Raw genomic sequence first — 26581 nt, 5'->3', positions numbered from 1 at the left:
TCGAGCAGACTGGGGCTCTTTGTCGCTTCCTGTTGGGGTTGTTTGAGGGAAGGGTTTTGGGGTTTATACCTTTCGTTTTTGCCTTCTCTCTGGGCAGAGATGCCTTTCCCTCTCTTCCCTTAATTGCGACGCGGCACTCAGACCCGCTAGCCACCACTTTGGTCTATCTTCTATGCTCTCCCCCCGCAAGGGGGGATCGAGCTGACTAACCCGACTTCCCCGCAAGGGGAGGTCAAACCTCTTTCTCTCTTCGCCCCTGGCCACCCCCTCCATCCCTTTGCCCCCCCGCACTATTTTTATTTTTCCTCCCTCCCAGGCCTGGTCTGCGTAAGCGGCCAACGCCCCCACCACGATGCCAAGCAGGCGGGGTACTCCACCCCAAATGCGTGACATCGCCCCCCCCTGAGAAATCCCCGGAAAAGGGAGTCAAATCCTGGCCCCGGGCAAACGAAGAGGAAGCCAGAAGAATGGAGAACAAGGTAGGGCCGCAGCCCGCGGCGACCTTGGAGACAACAAGTGGGGTAGGGCCGCAGCCCGCGGCCACCCCAGATCCTGCTCCACAAAAAGAGGATGCCACACCAAAAGGCATTAAAGAAGCAGCAAGCGAGGGAAAGACACTTGGTGCTAACGAACAACAATCAATGGCAGTACTCAAGTCTCGATCCTCGCAGCAGCTTGCAACAACCACAGGCTCCAAGCCCATCCAGGGAACATCAGGAGAGGCCTCTCCCGTTTCCCAAAGGAGTAACTCCCCTTCCAAGGAAAAGGAAGAAGAGAGCGGCAAATCTGAGGATCTGTTGTTCCTCGACGCAATCTCCTCCATTAAATCCTTATTCAAGGAGGATGCCAAAAAGGTGGACTGCAGCGCTCACCAAGAAGGCAACAACCAGAAGGCAACGGAAGAAGGTAGCAGCAATGCGCTGACCGGCACCAACTCAACCCAACGGGCATGAGCCACACTACCTCCAACCGTCACACCTCCTACATCATCTGCCGGAGGTGTGTCCCCAGGGAGGAAATCACCACCAAGCCCCATTGGAAAAGATGCCCAGCAGCCTCCCAAGGGAAAGAAAGGAGCAACTCAGGGGGATGGCCACAGCCAAGATGCTAAGTCATCAGCAGATTGGCCAGCGCTATCCCCTAATACTGAGACGAACAAAGGAAACCCCATACCCTGCCAAGTCAACAATCAAGGTGCAGTACCAGCAACCCCGCGCACCGAATCGGCTAATACCAAGCACGGCGAAAGAACGGCATGGGGTCCTAAATCCCAAGAAGAGCAGTTGACACCCGACGGCTACAGATAACTGCTTTCCTCGACTTACAAGGAATACACCAAGGGGAACATCATCCTCCCCCGCCCCGGACAAGTCGAGGAATTGGAAAAAAGGGTTCTCTCTCTGGTCACTTCAGATCTCAGAACCAGGAGCCTCACGGGTGTAAACAAGAGGAAACAATGATCGAACTCCTTCTGGACCAGAATATTCCGGCCAAATACGTCTGCAGAAGGAGTTATGCGATGTGGGACGTGCTGCTCCCCAGCCAAGAGGAAGCCGTTAGACTGTCCAGGACGAACCGGAACTGGAAGAACATCCGCATCCAGCCGGAATATCTGAACAAGAGGCGAACCATGGTCACCGTGCTGAACGTTACATGTCACCTAGGAGCCAAACAACTGGGTGCCATACTCAGCCAGTACGGTGACGTGGAGGCAGTAACCCCGGTCAAGGGCCAACGCAACGTGTTGACCGGGGACTACAAAATCCAGATGGTCTTGAGCAGGGCAGAATTTGACAAAATTCCGGCAATGCTCAAGTTTGACAAGTGGACAATGTCAGTGATTGTGGAGGGAAGAAGACCACAATGCTGGCATTGTCAGGAAAAAGGCCACATGGCCAAGGACTGCCCAAAACGAGCCCCGGCCAAAGCTCCGGAAAAAACATTTAGCAAGGCAGCAACTGAGGCAGTCCCAAACAGAGCGCCGTCAACGGCTCCAACTCCCCCAGCAGCAGAGGCCGGATGGTCGACGGTCACCAGGAAGGGTAGACCCACCAAAAATTTACCCAAACAAGTGGCGATCCAAGACCATCCGGAAAAAGCAGCTAGCGTTGCGGCCATGGCAGTGGAGGCACCCTCTTCCTCTGGCAAGAGGAAACTACATGAGTCCGAGGAAGAAGAGGAGGTATCTGAAGAAGAGGCCGGCCAACCAGTAACGACCAGCAACAATGATCTAAGACCGACAAAGGAGGAGAGAAAGACAAGGAGGAAGAAAAGCCGGAGATCGAAGGATGCTTCCCCGGACATTGCAGTCAACGAAACCCCCTCACCCCCTACCCCCATTCAGCCAGAGCCAAAAAATCCTTCCCCCCCAAAATCCACTAAGAAGTCATCCCAGCAACCCACTGGAGAGACTGTTAAGGACACGGCAAATCCCCCAAACCCCCCTACTCCGGACACTCCTCCAAATTCGGCCACCGCACACACCCCCTGTCTTCCCTCTCCTCCCCCTACAGAAGACCAGGGGAAAAAATCAAAAGTCCGCACAGAACGGACGAAAAAGTTTCCTTTCCTGCCAGGGGACAGGATATGTGAAACAGCTTCTCTGCTTCAAACCCCAGAGTTAAAAGGGAGGCAGAAAGCGCAGTACGAAAAGCTGCGGAACTTTTTGTTCATTGGAGCGGATAGCATCACCAACCCAAGCAACTTCAAAAGCGCACCAATGCTGACAACCTTTGTTCGGGAGAACAAAGACTCCAGGACTCAAGCACTCTGGAATATGCTAGAGGCAGCGAGGGATGCTATAAAAGGCCAGCAGCTGGTGGATATAGAGCACCCCTCGCTTAAAAAGATAAATTTCCAATGTGAAGGCAGAATTCCCATTTACTGTCACCCATCATTATACAGGGCGTTAAAACTAACCTTTCCCCTGGACGTGGGAGGTGTGGCTAAAGATGGACAGCCCTCTATGGATTTACTTACCAGCAGCCTTGGCCAGGCCTTCTACGTCCTTACGGCCGAGGATTTCAGACCCGTTTGTGACACTGCTTCAGGTAAGTGAACATGTCTTTGAACTTGGCCACTTTTAATGTGAGGGGCATCAGGTGTCGAAGCAAGGCCTCACGCGTTGTGAGAGACCTGGTGTCCCTTAAGGTAGATATCGCCGCTATCCAGGAGACCCACTTTGTTTGTGACGAGGATTGTCAGGTGCTGGTAAACGATTACGATGTTTACTCAGCATATGGCAATACTTATAGTCGTGGAATCTCCTTGCTAGTGAATCGCACCCTGTCAGCGTCGGTGAATGTTGTTCACGCAGACGAGGACGGGCGGGCGCTTGTTATTGATGTTGCTGTTAATTGTAGCGTTTTTCGGATTGTTGCTGTTTATGCTCCCAATGCTGCTGTAGAGAGGGCAACCTTTTTTCGACGGTTGGAGGGCTTCTTAGTGGATCCGGAACGGCTAGTTTTAATGGGTGATTGGAATGCAATCCTTGATCCCAAGATAGATAAGGTCGGGGGGGCTAGCGGGTCGGTGCGGTGTGACAGCACTCTGTCTGACCTGATGGCTTCGTGCGATCTCGTCGACAGATTTCGTCTGGATCATCCGGGGCGGGAGATGTGGACGTGGCATTCTGTAGTGCCTTCCCATCCAAGTACTTACTTGGATCGGATGTTAATTAGAAGAGGCGATGTAGACTTCCTATCTTGCCCCACGTTCCACTTGTTAGGACACTCAGACCATAAACTTGTTATGGCCCGTTTGAACTTAAGTGCTAGGCCTAAACTGGCCGGATACTGGAATTTCAACAGCACCTTGTTGGAGCTGGAGGACTACCGGTTGAAGGTCACTGAGCTAATTCAGCGGACTTTAGTGGGGGCGGTTACAGGGAGTAAGTGGTGGGTTAGTCTTAAGGCGAAAATTAGGCGCTTCTCTGTCAAGTATAGCCAACGCCTCGCGTTAGATAAGGCTGAGGCAAAGAAGCGCTTAGAGGATAAGCTGACCCGGGCGGTGGAAGGGGGGGATCCCCTAGAGTTAGCACTAGCTAAACAAGATCTCAACCGCTTGGCTAGCGAGCGGTATGAAGGTCAGGTAGTTAGGGCTAGGTTAAACAAAGTTTCTAACGAGGCTGTGAATGTTGACGCCGTTGAGCGTAAGGCTATTTTAAGGCGCGGTTCGGATGGGTACATTCGTAAAGTACATAACCTGGAAGGACACGCTTTAGTATCGACTCGGGAGATCTGCGAGGGGTTTCGGGAGCATCTATCGGTGCGCTTCACCCAACTACCCAGACTCAGGGTCGATGAGTTTGGCAGCTATTTGGCTGACTCGCCCCGCGCGGCTAGCTGTGATGGTCTTATTACTGAACATGAGGTCATTACTGCGTTGAAGCAGGTCGGCTATAACAAATCTCCGGGGCTTGATGGTTTACCCTACGAGTTTTACTTGAGGCTGTCGCCCATGTTGGTCCCTATTCTGAAGGATATGTTCAACCATTGGTTTGCCCAGGGCTCCATCCCTGGACAGGTGACCAAGGGTGTGATAACATTGCTGAGGAAAGGTCAACGGCATGGTGGGGGGGAAAACTTTGATGATTTTAGGCCCTTGACTCTGCTAAACACAGAGTTAAAGATTTTGGCAAAGATTCTTGCGAATCGCTTGCAGGTTGTCATCACTGATTTGATCGAACCAGACCAGACTTATGCTGTGAAGGGGATATCGATTCAAGACAATTTGCATTTGATACGCTCGATCATAGAGGGGACAGAAGACGACGCCGAAGCCGCGCTGATCAGTTTAGATCAGTCCAAGGCATTCGATAGGGTCGACCATCGGTTCCTAGGATCTGTGTTAGAGGCCGCCGGATTTAATCCGGACTTCCGCAAGTGGATCTTTGTTCTGTATGACAGGCCAACGGTGGCGGTGCAGATCAACGGTAAGCTGTCGGAGTCATTCGCTGTCTCTCGGTCGGTGCGACAGGGTTGTCCGCTGTCGCCTCTGTTGTATGTCCTGGCGTTGGAACCCCTCCTTCGCAATTTAAGGGACGAAGCGGCTACACCAGTCCTGCGCGGAATAGCTCTCCCTGGAGGCACACGAGCCAGGGTTTCCGCGTTCGCCGATGACGTCACCGTGTTCGTGTCTTGCCTCACGGACGTTCAAGCGGTGGTCGAGGCGCTCGCTAGATACGAAGAAGTAACAGGGGCCATCTTCAACCGTAGCAAGTCTGCTGGCCTGCGGTTGGGGGCCTGGACCGGAGTAAACTCGCTTCCAGGTATTTTCAGCTGGACCGATGGACCGGTCTGTAATCTCGGTGTCTGGTTTGGACCGGGACTTCAGCTGGAAAAGAATTGGTCGGAAGTACAGTCTAAGGTCAAATCGTCAGTAAAGACTTGGATTGGAAGGAAATTGTCCTTGAAGGGTCGGGCGGAGGTGTGTGCTACATACGTCTTTCCGCTCACCCTTTACCGTTTGTCTGTACTTCCTCTCCCTGCAGAACGACTAACCCGCTTACAAGGGCGCCTCGATTCACTTTTGTGGACCGAGGGTAAGCATTATGTCTGCAGAGAGGTCTGTGTTCAACGTCCGAGCGAGGGAGGCCTGGGTCAGCCCAGTCTCTTGTGTCATAGAAACGCCGAGAGATTGGCTTTCCTGGGTCGTTCGCTTGAAGGAGACGCTCCTTGGGTCCCTGTGGTTGAGAACTCGTTTCCCAATCTCAAACCCAACCCTTCGGTAGAAGGTCGTCGTAGACCGAAGGGGGAGTCCAAGTTCTTCTCCGAATGCCGGACCGCTCTTAGAGCTTTGCCGGGGACCAGTGTCCTCGATCAGCCAAGGAAGAAACTGTATCGGGATTTAGTGGAGGGGACCGCGAAGGATCCACTTTGTAGGCGGATGGGATGGTCGATGGAGGTTGTCCGTTCTCAATGGTGTTGGGCGCCGGGACGGGAGATTCTGAACAACTCGGAATTCTCCCTGACTTGGCGACTGGTCCGAAATGCGCTGCCCCTCTTCGATGAACTTTTCCGGTATAAAGAGCATACCAGGCGCTTCTGTCCGTGCTGTGACGAACGCGAGCCCGAAACAATTGAGCACGCGTTTTTTAGTTGCAGCCAGATACAGCCCCTATTAAAGTAAGTCGAGGGGGTAACAGCTCGCATCGATGCCGAGTGTCTGCTCGATCTCGACGTAGGAACTTTTGTGTACAACATGGGGCCGCCATTCCCCAGGGAGGAAAGTTTGGTTTTCCTGGCGATCCTAGCAGTAGCGCGCATGACCATTTGGATCACGCGCCTCAAGTTGGTCCGCGAAGGGACATCTGTTCCGAATCGGGATCTGATCGTTTACTTTAAACATTTGCTAAAAGTAAAGATCAGATGCAATTGGAAGAGGTTGCCTAGAGTGGAATTTGACAAAAGGTGGGTGCACAGCACTAGTTTGTGCATCTGTCGAGGAGCCAAGTTTCAATACGTGTTCCCTCCTTAGGCATGGCACGGGCGGTGCTGGGTCCTTCGGAACCCATCCCGCTTAGAATTTAGCTAAATCATCTTAAGAAGACTCTTGACTGGTGGTACGACTGAGATCCTGTTCCTGATTTTATTTTTTGGTATTAGAAGAACCTCTGAGTCTGCCCAACCCAGACCTCATACCTCAGAGGTATTTTGGTAGAGGCACCCCATCTTTGTTTTCTGATACCCCCGGTCGCCCCCCTACTCGGAGGTCACCTTCTTACACCCTCCATCCGTTGCTTTATTTTCTCCCACCTCCATTAAGGCTTCTTCCCCAAACCCCATTAGGGATGCCCTGCTTGTTTTCGGTTCCCCGGAAAACAGTGGGGGATCTATCAATATAGAATAGTACAGGGGGGTCTTACTAACAACTCAGTAGCTTTTATTCTTTATTTTTAAAATGAACTCTTTTGATTAGTTTTTTCCCACTCCACGAACACTTTATTTTAATAAATTCACAAACCTTTATTTTCCAATGAATTCAAACTTTATTCTATCACACATGCATATACACAAAAAAAAAAAAAAAAAAAAATTGCACACACAACACACAGACACAATTATACAAATTGTAAATATGTTATTCTTTACACTGAACGCTGGGGGTTTTAGTTAGATTAAGTTCCACAGAGTGAATGAGGTATTTTGGTAAATGTTGCCAGTCAAGAGTAAGACCACTAAGTCTTCATCATGTCATTTTAGTCACAAAGACCCTGTACCCTCCCCCTCCCAATTTCTTATAGGGCCTTGTGCCTAATTTTGTTGTTTGATATTTTTGTCTTTATAATTTTACATTGTAATTTCATTTTTTGACAACAATAAAATAAATAAATAAGATCAAAGTGTAGTATCTGTTCTTAGAATTCAAGCTAATATGAAAAATATATAATACGCATCCTTTTTTTTTACTTGATCTTTTTGGCTAAGATCAAAGTGTAGTAGTATCTGTTCCTAGAATTCAAGCGGTCTCATCTTTCGTAGAAAGAAACGTTACTCGAAAATAAGGAGGATGTGATCAAATACAATCACTCTTATATGTTTATTTACATTTTAAAACACAGTAAAACGAATCTCGTTTCCTGTCTAAACATCTCTCTCTCTCTCTCTCTCTTTGCATGTGTGTGTGTGTGTGTGTGTGTGTGTGTGTCTCTCTCTCTCTCACACACTTCGTCTTCCTTACTCTAAAGAGTGTTACTAAAAAGGAAAATGGCGTTTCCCTTTGTTTTTTGTTTTTTTGTAAAAACATCGATTGTTAATTTTTTTTTTTTTACTTCACATTTTTGGCTTGTTATTTTTCGTTTAACTATCGCATCTAACTATTTTTAACGTGCTAATAACTTTGGTAACGTTTTCCTAACGTGAAATTTTTGTATTTTGATATGTATGATGTGTCTTTTCTACCAATAACAAAAGTCTCTATTCAATGTTTTCATATACATATCACCATTACAGCTTGCTTACGTCAGGGTCACGTGACATGACTCAGCGTTTATTAAATTACGTATAAATATCATTAAAATGTCACTTTCTTGGGTGCCCCCCCTCTGCAGAAAATCGATCAGTTGACGCACTTCTGACGGTCCTTTTGGGCCAATTTTTCGATATTTGTCGTCCAGAGGGTGGGGCTTTCATATGAGACCAAGTTTGTGAATTTTTGTTCAGTCGGTCAAAAGTTTTTAGCAGACATGCAAACATACATACAAACATACATACATTTTGGCTTTTACATGTATAGATTACGTCAGCCTGAAATTAAGAAATTGAAATGATTAAGATCTATTTTATATGACGATTACGTCAACCTGAAATTAAGAAATTGAATATTTCTACTAGCGAGGGGTACCCGGCGTTGCCCGGGTGTTTGTAGGTGTGTGTGGTGTTAAATAAAAAAGAAACTGGGGGGGGGGTAGGATCGAAGCCCTGAGGCGAAGTTTGAAAATAAAATCGGCCAGCCAGAATGAAGGATTGTTATAAGCGAATAAATGAAAGATGTTTGAAAGTCATTGAGCGTTACGACGATGTAAGCATTGTTATAAGCGAAGTAAGAAAAGAAAACAATGTTTTAATTAAGCGGGTAATCAAAGCATCAGAAAAAAAAAAAAAAAAAAAACTAACGTAAGGCAAACGAACGATGAAAACAGAAAAACGAACACGTGAAAAATGGCTTAAATAAGCCTGTTTCGATATTAAAATTTAAAAAATCGGTGGGTACCCGGGTGTTTTGGGGTGTCGCTAAGAATAAGCGAAGTAAAAAAAGAAAACAGGAAAACGAACGTTACGTGACAAATGGCTTAAATAATACAGGGTTCAATATTTAAATTTTTAAAAAATCAAAAAAAAAAAAACATCTCACACCACGATTCGAACCCAAAACGTTTAGATAATGAACTAAGGCCTTAACTACGTGAGCTAAAGCGACGTATATGAAATTTGTTCGGTTTTTCAACTATTTAAAGTAAATCAGGTCATGACGTCATCTGACGCATGCGTTGTTGACCCTACCCCACCCCCCCCCACCCCCGTCGAAAATTGTCGATTTCGGGGTGAAAAGTTAACGTTTTTCTCTCTCTCTCTCTCTCTCTCTCTCTGTTTACGTCTCTCTTTCTCTCACACTTCGTCTTCCTTACTCTAAAGAGTGTTACTAAAAAAGAAAATGGCTTCTGCGTTTGTTTTTTTGTAAAAACTTCGATTGTTAATATTTTTTGTAAGCATATTTTTTTTTACTTTACATTTTTGGCTTGTTATTTTTTGTTTAACTATCGTATCTAACAAATTTTTAACATGCTAATAACTTTGGTAACGTTGTCATAGCGTAGAAGTTCATAATTTAGCTTGTGTGAGGGTTAAATTTTTTTTTTACCGATAACAATATTTTTAAATTCAGACTGCCATTACAGCTTGCTGACGTCAAGATCACGTGACATGACTCAGAGGGTTTTAAATACAAGTTGACCCAAAATAAACGGCTCCGTGTATACTTTATGTAGAAGAGTTGGCGCCCGTATTTTTTGTTATAAATCGATTTAAAAATATGTAATGTTTAACATTAAAATGTCACTTTTTTGTGCCCTCCCCCCCCTGCAGAAAATCGATCAGTTGACGTACTTCTGATAGTCCTTTTGGGTCAATTTTTCGATATTTTTTGTCCAGAGGGTGGGGCTTTCATATGAGACCAAGTTTGTGAATTTTTGTTCCGTCGGTCAAAAGTTTTTAGCAGACACACAAACATACATGCATACATACATTTTCGCTTTTATATATGTATAGACTAGCGGGGCTACCCGGCGTTGCCCGGGTGTTTGTAGGGGTGTGGGGGGTTAAAAAAAAAAAAAAGTAAGTATGAGGATTGAACCTGAACCGTTGAGGCAAAGTTGTAAATTAAAGTGTGAAAAAAAAAGAAAGTGCGATGTTAACCATTGCTCCCACCGCGAGATGCTAACAGAAACACGTTTGAATTTATTTAATTACTCGGATTTGGAAGGTGCTCGTTTTAATGAGTTAATGAGGTCAAGTTTGACTGCTGGATTTCATTTACTGCTGAACGCTTTTTTTTCTCCCCAAGATGTTATAGGAAAAAGACTAACCCACATGCGGCGAGCGACAAATATTGAATATTTATCTTCCCGAAGTCGAGCAAATTAAATAGACAGGCGAGCTTCATTGTTAACTGTGAGATATTACGATTTATATGTGAAATAAAAAGTTTTAAAAAGTTGTGAAGCGAGCGATCGCTTCTCTGAAAGAAGGCTTTTGTAGACACACAGAAAAAGCGAACACACATACATACATTTTCGCTTTTATATTTATAGATATAGATGGATGAAATTTGATACAATTCTGAAATTTTTAAATTTTTATACACCAATCAAGCAAGATTCCCTGAATTTCAATTTCTTAAGACACATTACATTTCCATTACATTACATTTAGTGTTTTTTTTTTAATCAAAATCATGGATTCTGATCATAACTGGGATCAGTATTTTAGAAATATGGTTCAGTAACAAATATGTTGATTTTAATCTTCATAAGTACTGCAAAATTGTTTTGCTCAGTGTATTAATTTTTTCCATCCTGGGATAGGTAAGCTTTTAAGTTAATAATGTTAAGCTAATGAATATTTGGGGACATCTGTTTTTCCAATACTTACTTTGTCATAATAAATGGGATGAGATGACCAACATGCATTGCTTGCGAAGATGGTCCACGACCTGTGTAGAGGTAGAACGGCTTCCCCTTTTCATACATATCAAGGACCATTTTCAGCTCACTGAAAAAAAATGTATGAATTAAAAAAAAAATAATATTCTGTTTAAGAAGATTGTTATGACAGCAGCAATCTTTAATAATGAATGGGAGATGAATCTTTGTAACTTAAAATATAATTACCTACCTCAGTCATTATTAAGCAATAATGTAGCAGAGAAATTAAATATACAATTATATTAATTGTATTATTTATATCAACAAATGGCTTTTACTAAACAATAAAATCTATCCTTTACAAACTTGTAGTTCTAAAGTTCTGCAATTATTTTTTTTTTGATTTCAGAATTTGTTTCAGATTTTTTTTTTTTTTAAATATATCTGATAGCATGCAGCCATAAGTTTTGAGATACTCCAACTTATTTTAAAATAATAAAAAACTTTAAAAAAAAAAAAAAACTTTCAGAAACTTAAGTACCTTGGTTGAAAATCAAATTTTCATGCATTTGGTCAAAATTATCAATTATAATTTTTTTTCGATTATTAACTATAAAAATTTGAGGCTGAACGAAATCTTTAAAAAAAAATTTAAAAAAAAAAAAAAAAGAAAAAAAAAAACACTTAGTTTTGGAACTTTGAACTATATACATCAGTAAAAAATTAAATTATTTGCATTTGGTAAGATTGTATATTTTTATTTTTCTCTGTTAAATCTACTGCATGATTGCTAAGCAATTTTTCCCCATCTTTTCTCTAAAATAATATTTTGTGACTACGTTATGTGTTTGTTTCTTATCCATATGTGACTCATACATTATTATTTCTATTTTACTTTGTTTCCCATCTATTTTTTTTTTTAATTTTCAATCTAAATCAATTTTAAAATGTGAAATTAATGAACCCCAGGTAGCACTTGTCTAACAACTGAATCTTTCCCCGAAAAATATATAACTGGGTTATTTTTTCTATTACAGAGTCAGCTTTTGTTTGCTAATGAAGTTAGATATAAGATGTTTGGTTGATTGCACCACTCTCCTCCACACACAGCATGCTCTGATCCTGTACATTCAGTAGCTATCAGAAAGCAGCCTAGTTTAGAGTGTGAAAAAGAGTAAAGGTAGTTAAATTACTTTAAATTTCAACTTGTGATATTTATATTTGTGGCAAGATAATTATCACCATGATATAGGGTTATTTTGATGAAACTGATGTAAATAACCTTTTTCTTCTATTTTCACTGGTGAATTACTAAATTTTCATGCGAAAAAATATTGTTTTTCGTTTTCAAATTTAATGTGCACAATGTATACATGTGAAATTATTTTGTTTTCTTTTTAAAAAAGGTCATTAGTCAATATGGTGGGCTCAATATAGAGTTTCAAGTTGACTTTCACAAAAAAATCCAAGTTGAAAACTTAAGTGAATGAAATACTAAAAAATTGTCTGTTGTTAGATGGTTCAAATCAGTTTTTTTATTGATTTACTACAGGGTGTAATGATAAAATTGTCATCATAGAAAAGACATGATTCCAGTTCCATTTGATGAAAAGCTGTTTTCTTTTTTGTTGCAAACCATCTACTTGTTGGCCAGTTGTGTATAAATCCCAAGAGTGATAGGCAGCTTCTATCAAGTCTGAAAGTGACACAATGTTCAGTGAGATCGAAGATACATCGCTGTACAACTTATGCTCTCTACCAATCCAAGTTATGACAACAGGACCATTGCCACCACCCTCAAAATGCATTGCTGGATTGCCACAAATGACAGTGACGTGCCTAGTGTGATGAAAACAAAGTTTCCACCCATGGTTATGGTTTTGGTGAGGGTCACATCATGCCACCTCACATCTTCGAAGTCGACTTGAAAGTCAACACCAAAGGTATCTGGATGTGCTAAAGAGTGTGATGATCTGATACAATCAGATGGCTACTGTCAGATCCTGGGTGTGGCAGCAGAACTCGGCGCCAGCCCACAAGTCCAAAAAGATCCAGGCTTGGTTTCAGTAGTGCTATGACTTTGGTTTCAGTAGTGCTATGACTTCTCTCACTGCGCCCCCTCCTCTCATGACCTGACCCTGCTGAACTACTTATTTTGGTGATGCACTGATATGTAATGGAATAACCTAACATCCTTTCATAGATGAAATGAACTATACCCTCTCATATGACAGAGAGAAGGAAAAAAGACAGGATGAGAATAAGAAAATATGTCGAGTAACTCTTATGTCACCTGTATTCCCTTGTAAATAAACCCTTTTGTCTTTCACCCATAACCCCGTGTTTCTTGCTGTATTCTTATTTAAAGTAAGGATATAACAAATGGAGACAGGATTCGAATTCACAAAAAGGAAACTTTAAGCCAAAAACATATTGGAAAATGAAGAGAAAAAATACTCCACGGAAAAATTCAACTACTGAAAAAAAAAAAAAAAAAAAAAGCTAAGACACACACAAAAAGCAAGTTATTTTTTTTTTAAATTCAGTTTGTTACAGTCCTACTGAAAAAAAAGAAAGAAAGCATTGAAAGGAATAATTTTTGAAAGTGTCTATTTCAAATTTCCTTTGTTTCATAAGAAGAAAAAAAAATACGGCGGAAAAGAACGCATGTAGGTTGTGTTTCAGTGTCAATTTTGTGTGTGTTGCAAAAACCTTGTCTACAAAAGAATTTTTTTTTGTGGTAAAAAAAAAAACTCTTCAGTGAATTTATTTAATGCTTTGTGCAGGTACTGTTAACCTTTTGTTTTATTACTGTGTTTTAAAAAAAAAATCCTTCCACATGGAACAATTAGCCGAGTTTACAAAAATACAATTAGCACTGGCAGCTCAACAAAGCCAGATGGAATTTTTACAAAAAAAAAAAAAACAGTTAAAACAAAATGAAGTATTAAAAACAATATTAATGAAACAAGAAGAAAAAAAGGATTGTCGGTTCACTCCGGAAGGAACTGCAAATTCGCTGACAGCTTCCAGCATATTATCGTAGATATAAAAATATTTTTTCCAAATGATGTCAGGGTTGGTCGGATGAAGAAAAATTATTTTACTGTTGCAAAAACTGAGTTCCCATGAAAATACAAAGTATACAAATTTTATACTCCCAAGGAAACCTGAAGATATTTCTTTTAAAGAGATTATAGAAATTTTATTGAACATTTTTGGGGAACGGGATAGCTTATTTTATACTTCTTATAGGTGTTTAAATATTTTGAAACGAGATGATGAAAACTTTATCGCCCAGGCTGGGAGAGTAAATGCCCAATGCGAGTTATTGAAGTTGAAAGACCTAAAAGAGGGCATGTTTAAATGTTTGATATTTTTGCAAGGATAAAGAGATTCGTTCTAGGGTATTATCCATTATGAACAAAGACATAGAAATAACCTTACAGAAAGTTACTGAGGAATGCCAGAAACTGTTTAATTTAAAACAGGATAATACTAGTATCGAAGAGAAAAATGTTGACAAAATACAAAGGGTAAAGCAAGGTGACCACTATGTAAAAAAATATTGTAAGACGTGTGGAGAAAAGAATCACTTCTCAAAAGAGTGCTATTTCAAAAGCAAAATATGCTATAAATGCGGGCGTAAAGGACACAAGTCAATAGTATGCAAAAAGGAGAAATACTGTAAGCCTGAAATAAAGACCATTGATTCTAAAGAGTCCATGTATGGTAAAAAAAGGAAATATATTGAAGTTAGATTGAATGGCCGGAAAGTAAACTGTCTTTTGGATACTGGAAGTGACATATCCTTAATTGATGAAACAACATGGAAGAAAATTGGTTCTCCAAAGCTGCAAAACACAAAGAAAATTGTCAGAGGAATGTCTGGAAATCGATTAAAATTTAAGGGTGAATTTTATACTGATGTGACCCTGAATCAAAAGACATTAAAAACTAAAATGTATGTGATACCTGGAAAAAATTCTAATCTATTCGGTATAGATTTGATGATACTTTTCAATTTGTGGGAGAAACCAATAAACTCATTTTGCAAAAGATAAATGTGACAGGATCTGAAAGTCCCAAACTGCCAGGAAAATTTGTTGGAGATTTGAAGAAGGATTTTAAAAATGTATTTTCTGCACTAAAACGGAAGTGAAATTTGAACTGAAAGATGAAGCGAAACCGGTGTTTAAACCCAAAAGGAAGGTTCCGTATTTGGCATTAGAAACAATCAAGAAAGAAGTAAATAGACTCGAAGAAATCGGAGTAATAAAAATAGTGGACTACTCTGAATGGGCATCACTCACAGTTTATGTGAAAAAGAAAAAAAAATCAGGTTATGTGGAGATTTTTCGACGGGACTTAATGATTCCTTAAAGGATCATAACTATCCACTCTTTACCCCTGAGGAAATATTTTCTAAGTTAAATGGAGGAAAAATTTTCAAGAAGACCTAACCCAAATAGGACAGAAGCAATTAGAGACATGCCTAGACCAGACAATGTAATGAAGTTACAGTCATTCTTGGGTCTAGCAAACTACTATAATTCTTATATCGCAAATATGCACTAACTAAGAGCACCATTAAATGAATTATTGAAGAAGAATAAAAAAAATGGCTCTGGACAAAAGAATGTGAGGAAGCATTCCAAAAAATTAAAAGGTGTTTGTTATCGGATCTAGCGTTAGCACATTATGATCCGAAAAAGAATTTAATTGTAGCGGCAGATGCGAGCGAATACGGTTTAGGAGCGGTGCTTCTACACAGAATTGGAAGATGGATCTACTAAACCAATTTCTCATGCCTCGAGAGTTTTATTACCCATTGAAAAAAAGTACAGTCAGATCGAAAAAGAGGGTTTGGCGATTGTGTATGCTGCGAGAAAGTTTCATAGATTCATTCATGGAAGATCTTTCGTCTTGGAAACGGACCATAAACAATTACTATAGATTTTTGGTTTGAAAAAAGGGATTCCCACTCATACAGCAAATAGATTACAGAGATGGAGTATTATTTTGCTCAATTACGATTTCAAAATGAAACACCTAGCATCTAGTAAAATTGCACATGATGATGGTTTGTTGAATAAAACTGAATTTGAAGAAACTGTTATAGCAGCACTAAAAGAAGAAAATGAACTAACAGATATATTAATAAATACTGTTAGGGAACTTCCTGTTACACTTGAGGAAATAAAGAAAGCAGCAGAAACAGATAAATATATTAATAAGATAAAAAAAACAAGTGGCACAAGATGAAAAGAATAAAAAAGGATTAAAAGTGTTTCCATTTTCTATGTGTGATGAAACTGATGTACACAGACAAAAGAAAATCCTAAAGGAATTCCACATGGGACATCCTGGAATCTCCAGAATGAAGGCTCTAATGAGAAAAAGGTGAAATTATGTAGAGGTTGCCAACTAGCCACAAGATCTCCCCCCCCCCATACGGACGCAACCTTGGCCTAAAATAGATGTACCCTGGACACGCATCTATATCGATTACGCAGGACCTCTGAAGGGATATTATTACCCAATTGTAGATAGTATGTCAAAATGGCCAGAAATTTTTAAATACAAACACCCTACAGCGGCAAACACAATAAAAGCACTGGACGAGGTATTTAGTCGGTTCGGAGTTCCGAAAACAATTGTTAGTGATAATAGCACCATAATAGCACCATGTCAGGAATTCAAGCACTACTGTGAGGCACTGGCGATTGAACACATTACAACACCAACTTTTAACCCTTGATCAAACGGACAAGCAGAAAGATTTGTCGATACTTTTAAACGATTTATTAAAAAAAAAAAATAATACCATCGACACGGAAGAAAAAAGCATTAAAAAATTCTTAGCAATATATAGGATAACACCAAATCTAAATGCTAAATTATCCCCAGCTGGAATTATGTTTCCCAGGAAGGTACTGGTATTCGACCGGTTAATCCCAAGAGAAAACTTAAAAGAAAGTATCAAGGATAATGTAAGGTACAAGACTTACAATGACAGGGATAAAGTTTTCTTCAAAAATTATCGGGCAGTGAAGAGTTTTTGGGAAGAAGAATTGGGAGAATGGTTTACATTATAAAAGGGCAGACTTTTTTCCACAAAAAAAAAACATTAACCAACTGAGACTCTGATACATAGAAACAGTCAGAAACCAAGAGTTACCAATGGAAGTGCTATATGATACTTTCCATATACAACCTCCAAACAAGGAAGTACCAGTAACTCAGAAATCCAGTCACTCTCCAAAAGTAAAAAATCGGCAAACATAAATGGTGAGGAGAAGTAAAAGGAAAAGGACCAAATTTTTAGACAAAGTCTAAAAAGGAAAAAAATGGTAGAAGCAAAATTCTATGAAAGAATTTAGCTTGGAAGGAAGGTGATGTAATGGAATAACCTAACATCCTTTCATAGATGAAATGAACTATACCCTCTCATATGACTGAGGCAGAAGGAAAAAACACAGGAAGAAAATAAGAAAATATGTTGAGTAACTCTTATGTCACATGTATTCCCTTGTAAATAAACCCCTTTGTCTTTCATCCATAACCCTGTGTTTCTTACTGTATTCTTATTTAAAGTAAGGATATAAAAGCTGAAAACATCACCAACATGACCTCCCACAACACTAAGGCCAGCCTGATTGGCACCATCTGCCAAGCTCCTGCCGGTGCTTGTGGAAAATGCATGCTCCCAGTTCCGGACCTGTATTAGGGCAGTGATTGAGGCTGAAGGCAACTACTTTTAATAGATGTCAGCTCTTCTGCATAATTAAGTTATATGAATTGATTTTTTCAAAGAAAGTTTTAAAATAAAGCTGTAGCGTTGTTTTCTTTAGGGCAACAATTTTATCGTTCCCCCCTGTATTAAAATGAAAAATCTAGCTTGTTATAACTTCCAGTGTGTCTGTTACTGTAAGCAATGACAAGACAAATCAGTTCCTCCACTTTTATTATTCTTCAGTATTTCTATTGTGAAGTAATTTATGGAAATAAAATATAAGAAAAGGACATTATCGAAAGTCAACAATAAAAATTAACAAAATTATAAAGATAAAAATAACACAATTAGACTTTATTTGCACTTTTAATAACAAAATTTTAAAAATTAGTTTTTAGTTTGAAACAAAAATGTAGTAGGCAAAAAAAATAAATGTTCTGTCAGCAACAGTACAACTTCAAAATAGTCAATATCGCCCACCTCCAGAAGAGAGGGAATTCCTGTCCGTGATAACCGTGGTAAAAGAAGACACACTCCAATCGCCAGAAACACCCACACACACAATTTGCAGGACACTGCCGACTCGTCTCTAGCCTCCTGCTTTTATAGTGGCCGGGAATTATCCATTTGCATAATCACATGAGAAAGAAACGTGATTTTCCGAGAGTTGCATGGGGTAAACGCTAATAAAAACCCCCGGACGCCATCTTGGAATTCTCTTTTCCCCCCAACCGGTGACACAACAGACATACCCGAAGTAAGCTCTTTTTCCCCTCATTTTAGTTATTGCTACTTCTGCTACAAAGAAATATTTATGTAATTATAAAAATTTAATTATTGAAATCAAAATAACAAAATTCAAACATCATAGAAAATATGTCCAATACATATTTAAATTAATTAAAATTTTAAAATGAGTTTTCAATAATTCTTTTTAAAAATATAAATAAAAGTGCAAAAAGTGTTTTCAATAATTCTTAAAAAAATAAAACTAATTTCAATAATTCTTAATTAAAATAAAACCAAAAAACTTTTCAATGATTATTAAATAAAAAAAAGAATGATCGGAAAAACATGTTAAAAAAGAGTACATGCACAGGAGAGAAGATATAGACGTGAGAGAAAAAGGTGAAGGAACTGATTTGCCTTGTCACTGCTTCTAGTAGCAGACACACTGCAAGTTAAAAAGTATGTTAACTGACCATCTAGCTTAATCTCTAGTACAGTATGAATATATGTGTTAGCGTTTGAAAATAATTTATATCAACAATAAAAATTGTGCTTACATGTCATTTTTGCATTTTTTTCCAAGAATTAATAGGATTTTTCTAAATGTTTAGGTTGGTTTCATCTAATAATTGTGGCTACTATTATAATTTTTATTTATCACATGACATTACATTTTTCACTTGTTTGAAGCTTGCATTTTTAGGTATACAAAGTGAAAATGTATTTCTGAACCAATAGCACACAAATTTTCTAATTTCCAACAAACTTTAAATGGTCATAATTTGGTGGCTAATCAATAAATTTGGTACAATTGTTTTATTTTGTGAAGATGCGAACAAGTTTTTAGATCTTTTAGTAAATAAAATTCTTCTGTTTATTTTTTCAAACCATAAACAGCTATTTCAATGTAGTCAGCAGGGTTGCGGAGTCGGATGGTAAAAGTCCGACTCCAACTCTGACTCCTAAAATTCCTAGGATGCTGACTCCAACTCTGACTCCTTTGATAGCTGCAACTTCGACTCCTATGTGGAAATCTATTCTCCAGATTCATATAGCAGATTCCCACATCTATTCAGCATGCATTTTATGATTACTTTTCATGTATATAATTTTTGATGTTTAACATTCACTTGTATGATAAATATACTCACATATACACTATACCAGCTTTATTTATTTATTTATTTATTTTACTCACGTCTAACTCTAACAAGGCATATCACCACTTGGATGTAAAAGGCTACTCTTTGGTACCATGTCTAGGAAAGATTAACAAGATGTTGGTTTATGTAACATTTTAACCTGCATATCAGTACGACCAGGGAAGCAGATAGCAGGAAGGGAATTCCAAAATCTAGCTGTTTGAGGGAAGAAATTATTAGAATAGAAAGCTTTTTGACATTTAGAGACCTCAACAGTGAAGGGGTGAGATCTTATTGCTAAGTGGATTTGTCGAGATATGTATGGCGAGGGGATACAAGTGAAACAAGTTCATCAGAACACATTCCATTAAAATATTTATAAAACAGACACATTGATGCAACGTTGCAGTGATGGGACAGGGGCTGGAGCTCAGTTCATAAAGTGAGAACGATTAGATTGACAACTCTTTTTTGGAACCTATCCAAGAGGGAGAGACTAGTGGTAGATGCACCAACCCAGATGTGACAACAATACTCCATGCATGGGCAGATGATATCCTTGTAAGGGTACAGGATACTCTCAGGCGTGATTAGTCTTCTAGCTCAATAGAGAGAACCCACCTTCTTTGCAGCAGTCTTTGCAATGTCCTCTAGTTTATATTGCCTGCAAATGTTAGGCCTAGGAGTTTGAAGATAGAATTCTCAGTAGGGTGTTATTTGTCATTGATAGAGGCGTCTTGTAATTGTTAAAGGAGAGCAGCTTAGTTTTACTAGCATTAAATGCTACCATCCATTTGCGTCCCCATTCCATAATGGTCTGGAGGTTATTTTCTAATGATTCTGCAATTGTCTTAGATTTATGTGCATTTGTTCTTCTCTCATGCATGTTATAAAGCATTGTATCATCAGCAAATATACACCTCGAACACAATATTATCAGGGAGGTCGTTTATAAATATCAGGAATTATAATGGTCCAAGAATCGACCCCTGAGGCACTCTCTCATTAATGTTATGCTGCTTGGATGTACATTTGTCAATGACAACCTGTGTGCTTCTATTGACTAAGATGGATCTAATTATATTTAGTATATGTCCAGTTATAACATATGATTTAATTTTCATTAGCAGCTCTTTGTGAAAGACTTTGTCAAAGGCCTTGGATATATCAAGAGCTACAGCTATGGCTTTGCTCGCCTTATCCAGTACATGGTATATGCGTTCAGAGATGAATGTTAAAATATCTGCGGTAGAACAACATTGCCTGAATCTATACTGTTTGTCAGAGAGATTTGCTTTTGTGAGGTGGTGAACTAGTGCTTGATTAATTAAGGTCTCAAAGATTTTAGCGAAGAGGGGGAAGAGACCAATGAGGTGATAATTGAGAGGGTCTGTTCTTGTCCAGAATTCCTGTACACTGGTACCACAGAAGCCATCTTCCAGCTATTAGGGAAGCAAGATTCAGCAAGGCATTTATTGTAGAGCTTGGAAAGTATAAACGCTAGCTCAGCTGAACATTTCTTAATTATTATAGCAGGGATGAGATCAGGCGTTTGAGGTGTTCTTTGTTGGTTTTAAGGTGAAGTTGAAGGCGAATTGCCAGGCAAGCAGTTCCACCTTCTCCATTGCCGTGCATGCAACCTTCTGGTTGTTGCTCAGTGGAGGAATTACTGATTGCCCTTTATTCACTACACTAGTATAGATTTTTGCAGAAATCTCGAGTTCTTATCTTTTGCAATTCTATGCATTCCCTGATTATTTCACCATGCTTTCTTTTTTTTTTCTCTCTTACAATGATTTCTAGCATCTATGAAATTTTGCCTCTTTGTATTTGACTTATGACGTACAAACCGGCGGAATGCATGCTGTCTTTGTGCAATAGCAGCTGCACAATCTGTAATGAACTATGGAGGCGAGTGGGGCTTGCTATAATACTTCCATGTGGGAACATGTGCTTCAATGGCCACTTTGCACCATTCAGTTGTCTCATTGGCACACTGTTCAGCAGGAAGTGAGAAGATATCAGTCCATGGGACATCTCGGATGTGTTCTCTAATGGTTTCCCAGTGAGCCCTGTTGTAGTACCTTGTTGCTTTCAGCAATGGTTCCTCACCTTGAGGTTGGGATTTAAATGTGATGTCAACTGATACCAATAGGTAGTCTGCATTTCCAAGTGAACTGTGGGCATTAGTCACACAATCCTCAGGTACTGTGCTAAGGAATAGGTCTAGAATTGAAGCCTGCTGAGGTTCACGATCTGGTAGGCGAGTTGGAAATATTTATGCCTGTGTGAGGGAATGGGCTATAGAGAAGTTATTAGTAGAGCATCCAGCTGCATCTGTGTAACCTGAGAAACCAAGGCAATTTTTATGCTGGACATTAAACATGTATTTGGGCATTACTATCCAAGGAGAGTGCTGCATCTATGCTAACAGAGATATGACTGATTAGAATATAATCCTGACTTGAGGAAAAATGGTAGAGAAAATATAAGTAACTAACGCAGTGATGAAATGTTAGTCGAAAGTACATAAAAGCCTGGTCATCCGATTCAAGATTTTTCTCTCTAGAAGGGTGCTATGAATATAGACTCCAAGCCCTTGCATATATCTATCCAAGTCCTTACAGCAAAGAGGGAGGTATCCTGTCATGTTAAAGTAATTAGAGGGGATTGAAGAGTATAAGTTTGTTTCACTTAATGCTAAGATATCCAGGGAGTTTACTAAAAAGTATTACCTCTAACCCCAGAAATATTTGTGAAAACGAGCCTCAAGGGTGGAGGCAAATTTGTTTTGTTTGGGTGGTAGTCTGGTTTTATCGTGATATTTTTTTGGTTGTCATTTCATTACGTTTTTGTTTAATGTCAGGGAAGAGCGTTGAGCAAAGTGGGCCGGTTTTGACACCAAGTATACACACAGTGGCCCATTAGCCGAGTCTTGTCTAGAAGTTGTGGTCTCGTGAAAGCCCACCAGATATAGCAGCAGGGTCCCTATGTATGTGCGACATGGTACTCCAACTATCCTGATATTATACAACTGATGACAGAGCAGTTGGTCTAAGCATTACCAAAGAGTTAGGACTCCTGTATTATCAGAAACAGCAGCCAGACAAACTGTCAATCAGTTACCCTCAACCTCTCAGACAAGACTGGCCAAAATGTCATGTGAGCACAAGTGGCATGCAAGCAAATCCAATTTTCTCAGTTTCTGAGAGAAAAAGTGAAATTTTAAATAGGGAATCAGGGAACGGCATTCAATGTCCTAGTCAGAAAACAAAACCAAGCACAAGGTGGCTCTGGTGAGTCCCTGGTATTGTACCTCTGGTCTGGTTAATAGACAAAGAAAAAGTGTGAAAGCCAGTGATAGGCAGACTCGATCTACTTTTTAAGCAAGTTAGGTTTGCAAACCAGGACTTTGTTTGAGTCATCAGCTCAAAGAAGGTTGTCGACCATGATTGAGGAGGCCTCTCTCTGCCTGTTTTATTATCAGTTTTCTTTCTCTTAGATGGATGATCTGACAAGATCTACTGGTCTATCACACCAAGAGGGGTAACCATGCACCTGGTTTCTACACCAAGTATTTTTGCGCACCCAAATGAATGAAGATAGGGAGTATCTTAAAGTTTTTCTCTATTCTACATAAATAAGCATAGGATTAGAGATAGATTCCCCTCTTACCTTTACAAGAAATTTATCTTTCAAGTACTGTGAGAGAATCAATCTGTTCTAGCAGGTAATTTGTTTTAAAATAAATGAATAGGATATTAATAATAACTAGCGGGACCTGTGAAAATTCCACAGCAGCATTTTTCATATTGTTGTTGGGCATGCTGTTAGCGCTGTTCAGCATGAATGAAGGCACAATCATATCATTCTACTTTTTTATTAAAACGGTATCGCCCCCTTACTAAATAATAACTTTGATATATTTCCTGGGCTGATTATTTCATTACAAACACACCAGTTAATTAACTCACATTTTATCATTTTTCATAATTATTGAATATGTTACTATGTTCGATAATAATTTTTCATAATTTCACCCCATATTATTGCCCCTCCCTTTACTAAAATATTAAATTTGATATATTGTATTGGCTGATTATTTTATAAAAAAACACAACTGTCAATTAACTCACATTTCATCATTTTTAATAATTCTTGGATATGGTACTAATTTTGACAATAATTTTTCATCATTTAAACTCACCATATCACACACCTTACTAAAATAATAACTTTGATATATTATTATTCATTACAAACACACACATCAATCAACTCACATTTCATAATTTTTCGTAATTCTTGGATATATTACTAATTTCAACAATTTTTTTATAATTTAAACCAACGTTGTCGCCCAACCTTACTAAAATAATAACTTTGATACATTTGCTGGGCTGATTATTTCATTACAAACACTTATCAATTAACCTCCATTTCATCATTTTTCATAATTCTTGGGTATGTTACTAATTTCGACAATCATTTTTCATAATTTGTACCCACATTATCGCCCCCCTCCTTAAGAAAATAATATCTTAGAAATATTGTCTGGGCTTATTATTTTATTACAAACACACTAATGCATGAAATCACATTTAATCATTTTTCATAATTCTTGGATATGTTACTTTCGACAATCATTTTTCATAATTTTAACCCACATTTTCACCCTTCCCTCTTTACTAAATAACTTTGATATATTGTCTAGGTTGACTATTTCCTTACAAACACACCAATCAATTATAGTGACACACAATATGGTTTCCGCTCTGCAAGATCTACCGCAGATGTGCTGATGGTTATATCTTACAGGATTAGTGAATCTCTTGACAAAGGCTTCCTTTCTAGGGCAATTGCTTTTGACATATCAAAGGCCTTCGACAAGGTATGGCATAAGGATCTACTTCACAACATTTCCAGCTACAGTATAACTGGAAATGTTTTCTCAATCATTAAATCATTTCTCTCCGATAGGCTCAGAAGAGTAGTGATCGATGGACAAAAATCAGAGGCCTGCAATATAAATGCTGGAGTCACTCAGGGGTCAATCCTGGGCCCAACTCTCTTCCTGATCTACATCAATGACCTCACTAAACACATACTTAAATTATTCGTTGACATCTATGCTGATGACACGACCATCTATGGCAACACATCAAAGGCTGTAAATGACAAAGTTCTCTCTGATTCTCTCTCCTCTGATCTCGAGCGCGTGGTTCAGTGGGGGAAGACGTCGCTGGTTACCTTTAATGCATCTAAAACCAAACTCCATCCTTACATCATCAACGCTCTGATCCCCATCTGGCATCAATTGGGATGGATGGCTCTCGTCTGGGCGAGGCCCCAGGTTTTGACAAGCTTCTGGGTTTGACCTTTACTCCTGATCTGAAATGGAACACATACATCAAGTCTGTTGCACAGGTCGCTGGAAAGATGGTGGGATCCTTCTACCGCTCCAGAAGATATCTCACTACTGATGCAATTCTCTATCTATACAAAAGCCAAGTACGTCCAAGGATGGAATACTGTTGCCATATCTGGGCAGGAGCTGCTAAAAACAGCCTATCCTGCCTTGACAGAGTACAAAATAGACTTCGTGGCTTAGTAGCTGAATCCACTGCGAAAATTTTCCCCCACTCTTTATCTGTGCCTAAATCAAAACGTGGATTCCATGAACAAAGCTTCTTTCTTAGAACTGCACGCCTGTGGAACTCTGTTCCATCTGCCTGCTTCCCACCGAACTACAACTTGGATGTCTTCAAGTCCAATGTTAACAAATTCCTAATGAACTGCCCCCTTAAGTAAACACTTCATCAAATCTCCACACTAACATAATGTACTTGCAATAACCCTTATCCCTGAGTGGCTTCTGGGCCTTGATAAGTGGTGATCACTGTGTAAAAACAAAAAAAAAAGAAAATCTAATATTTCATCATTTTTTTGTAATTCTTGGATATGTTACTAATTTCGACAATAATTTTTCATAATTAAAGCCCTCCTTATCTCCTTCCCCTTTACTTATATAATAACTTTGATATATTGTCTAAGCTGATTATTTTATTATAAACACACCAATCAATTAAATCACATTTTGTCATTTTTCGTAATTCTTGGATATGTTACTTATTTCGACAATTATTTTTAACCCACATTATCAACCCCCTACTACTAAAATAATAACTTTGATATATTATCTGGGATGATTATTTCATTTCAAACAGACCAATCAATTATCTCACATTTTGTCATTTTTCATAATTCTTGGATATGTTACTAATATCGACAATCATTTTTCATCATTTTAACCCACATCATCTCCCCACTTACTAAAATAACTTTGATATATTGTCTGGTCTGATTATTTCATTGCAAACACACTAATGCATTAAATAACATATTATATTTTTCATAATTCTTGGATATGTTACTAATTTCGATAATTATTTTTCATAATTTAAACCCTCCTTATCGCCCTCTCTTACTAACATAATTACTTTGATATATTTCCTGCACTGATTATTTTATTATAAACACACAATCGATTAACTCACATTTAATCTTTGTTCATAATTGATAGGTTAATATCTCCTGAAAAAATCGGGCATTTAGGTTAACTTCTACAGAAACAATCATGAGGTTGCTTACACGGCAACTGACAAGGCTAATCTGCTTGCCAGTCGGTTTGCCTCAAACTCCACACTGAACTCGGTACACCACTCACTCCCTGATTTTCCTCTGCAAACAGACGCCACACTAGACGATTTGAAAATCACCCCTTCTCAGGTACATGCTATTATAAAAAACCTAGACACCTCAAAAGCATGTGGACCAGATCTCATCCCGGCTATGCTATTAAAAAAATGCTCTGCCGAGGTTGCTCCAGTTCTGTCCAAACTTTACAATAAATGCCTTAACGAATCTTGTTTTCCCGACTGCTGGAAAACCGCCTCTGTGGTACCAGTCTTCAAGAATTCTGGTGAAAGAACAGACCCACTAAATTATCGCCCCATTAGCCTCCTCCCGCTTTTCGCCAAAATATTTGAGTCCTTAGTTAATCAAGCCCTAGTCCAGCACCTAACAGCTGCTAAACTCCTGACTGACAAACAATATGGATTCAGGCAAGCCCGTTCAACAGCAGATATCTTAACTGTAGTTTCTGAACGTATATACCGCTCATTGGATAAAACAGGGGAGGGTAGAGCGGTGGCCCTTGATATATCTAAGGCTTTTGACAGGGTATGGCACGATGGTCTTCTAAGGAAAATTAGATCATATGGAATCACTGGAAAAATTCATAATGTAATTAAATCCTTCTTAAATAATAGA

At 39.4% G+C, this 26581-nt stretch overlaps 1 protein-coding gene across 3 annotated transcripts in view; it reads right to left on the bottom strand.

Moving 5' to 3' along the window:
* The window catches only part of LOC145242429 (tryptophan--tRNA ligase, cytoplasmic-like), a 276721-nt gene that overhangs the window by 122743 nt on the left and 127397 nt on the right, over positions 1-26581 (bottom strand). For all 3 annotated transcript variants that reach the window (XM_080105485.1, XM_080105486.1, XM_080105487.1), the window contains one exon: positions 10650-10769. In XM_080105485.1, the coding sequence (XP_079961611.1) occupies positions 10650-10769 (120 nt within the window). The remainder of the gene's footprint in view (positions 1-10649; positions 10770-26581) is intronic.

Source organism: Euprymna scolopes, chromosome 21, assembly GCF_053919585.1.
Source record: "Euprymna scolopes isolate OS-2025 chromosome 21, ASM5391958v1, whole genome shotgun sequence".
NCBI lineage: Eukaryota > Metazoa > Mollusca > Cephalopoda > Sepiida > Sepiolidae > Euprymna > Euprymna scolopes.
The sequence above is the reverse complement of the archived record's forward strand: the minus strand, read 5'-3'. Positions and strand labels throughout refer to the sequence as shown.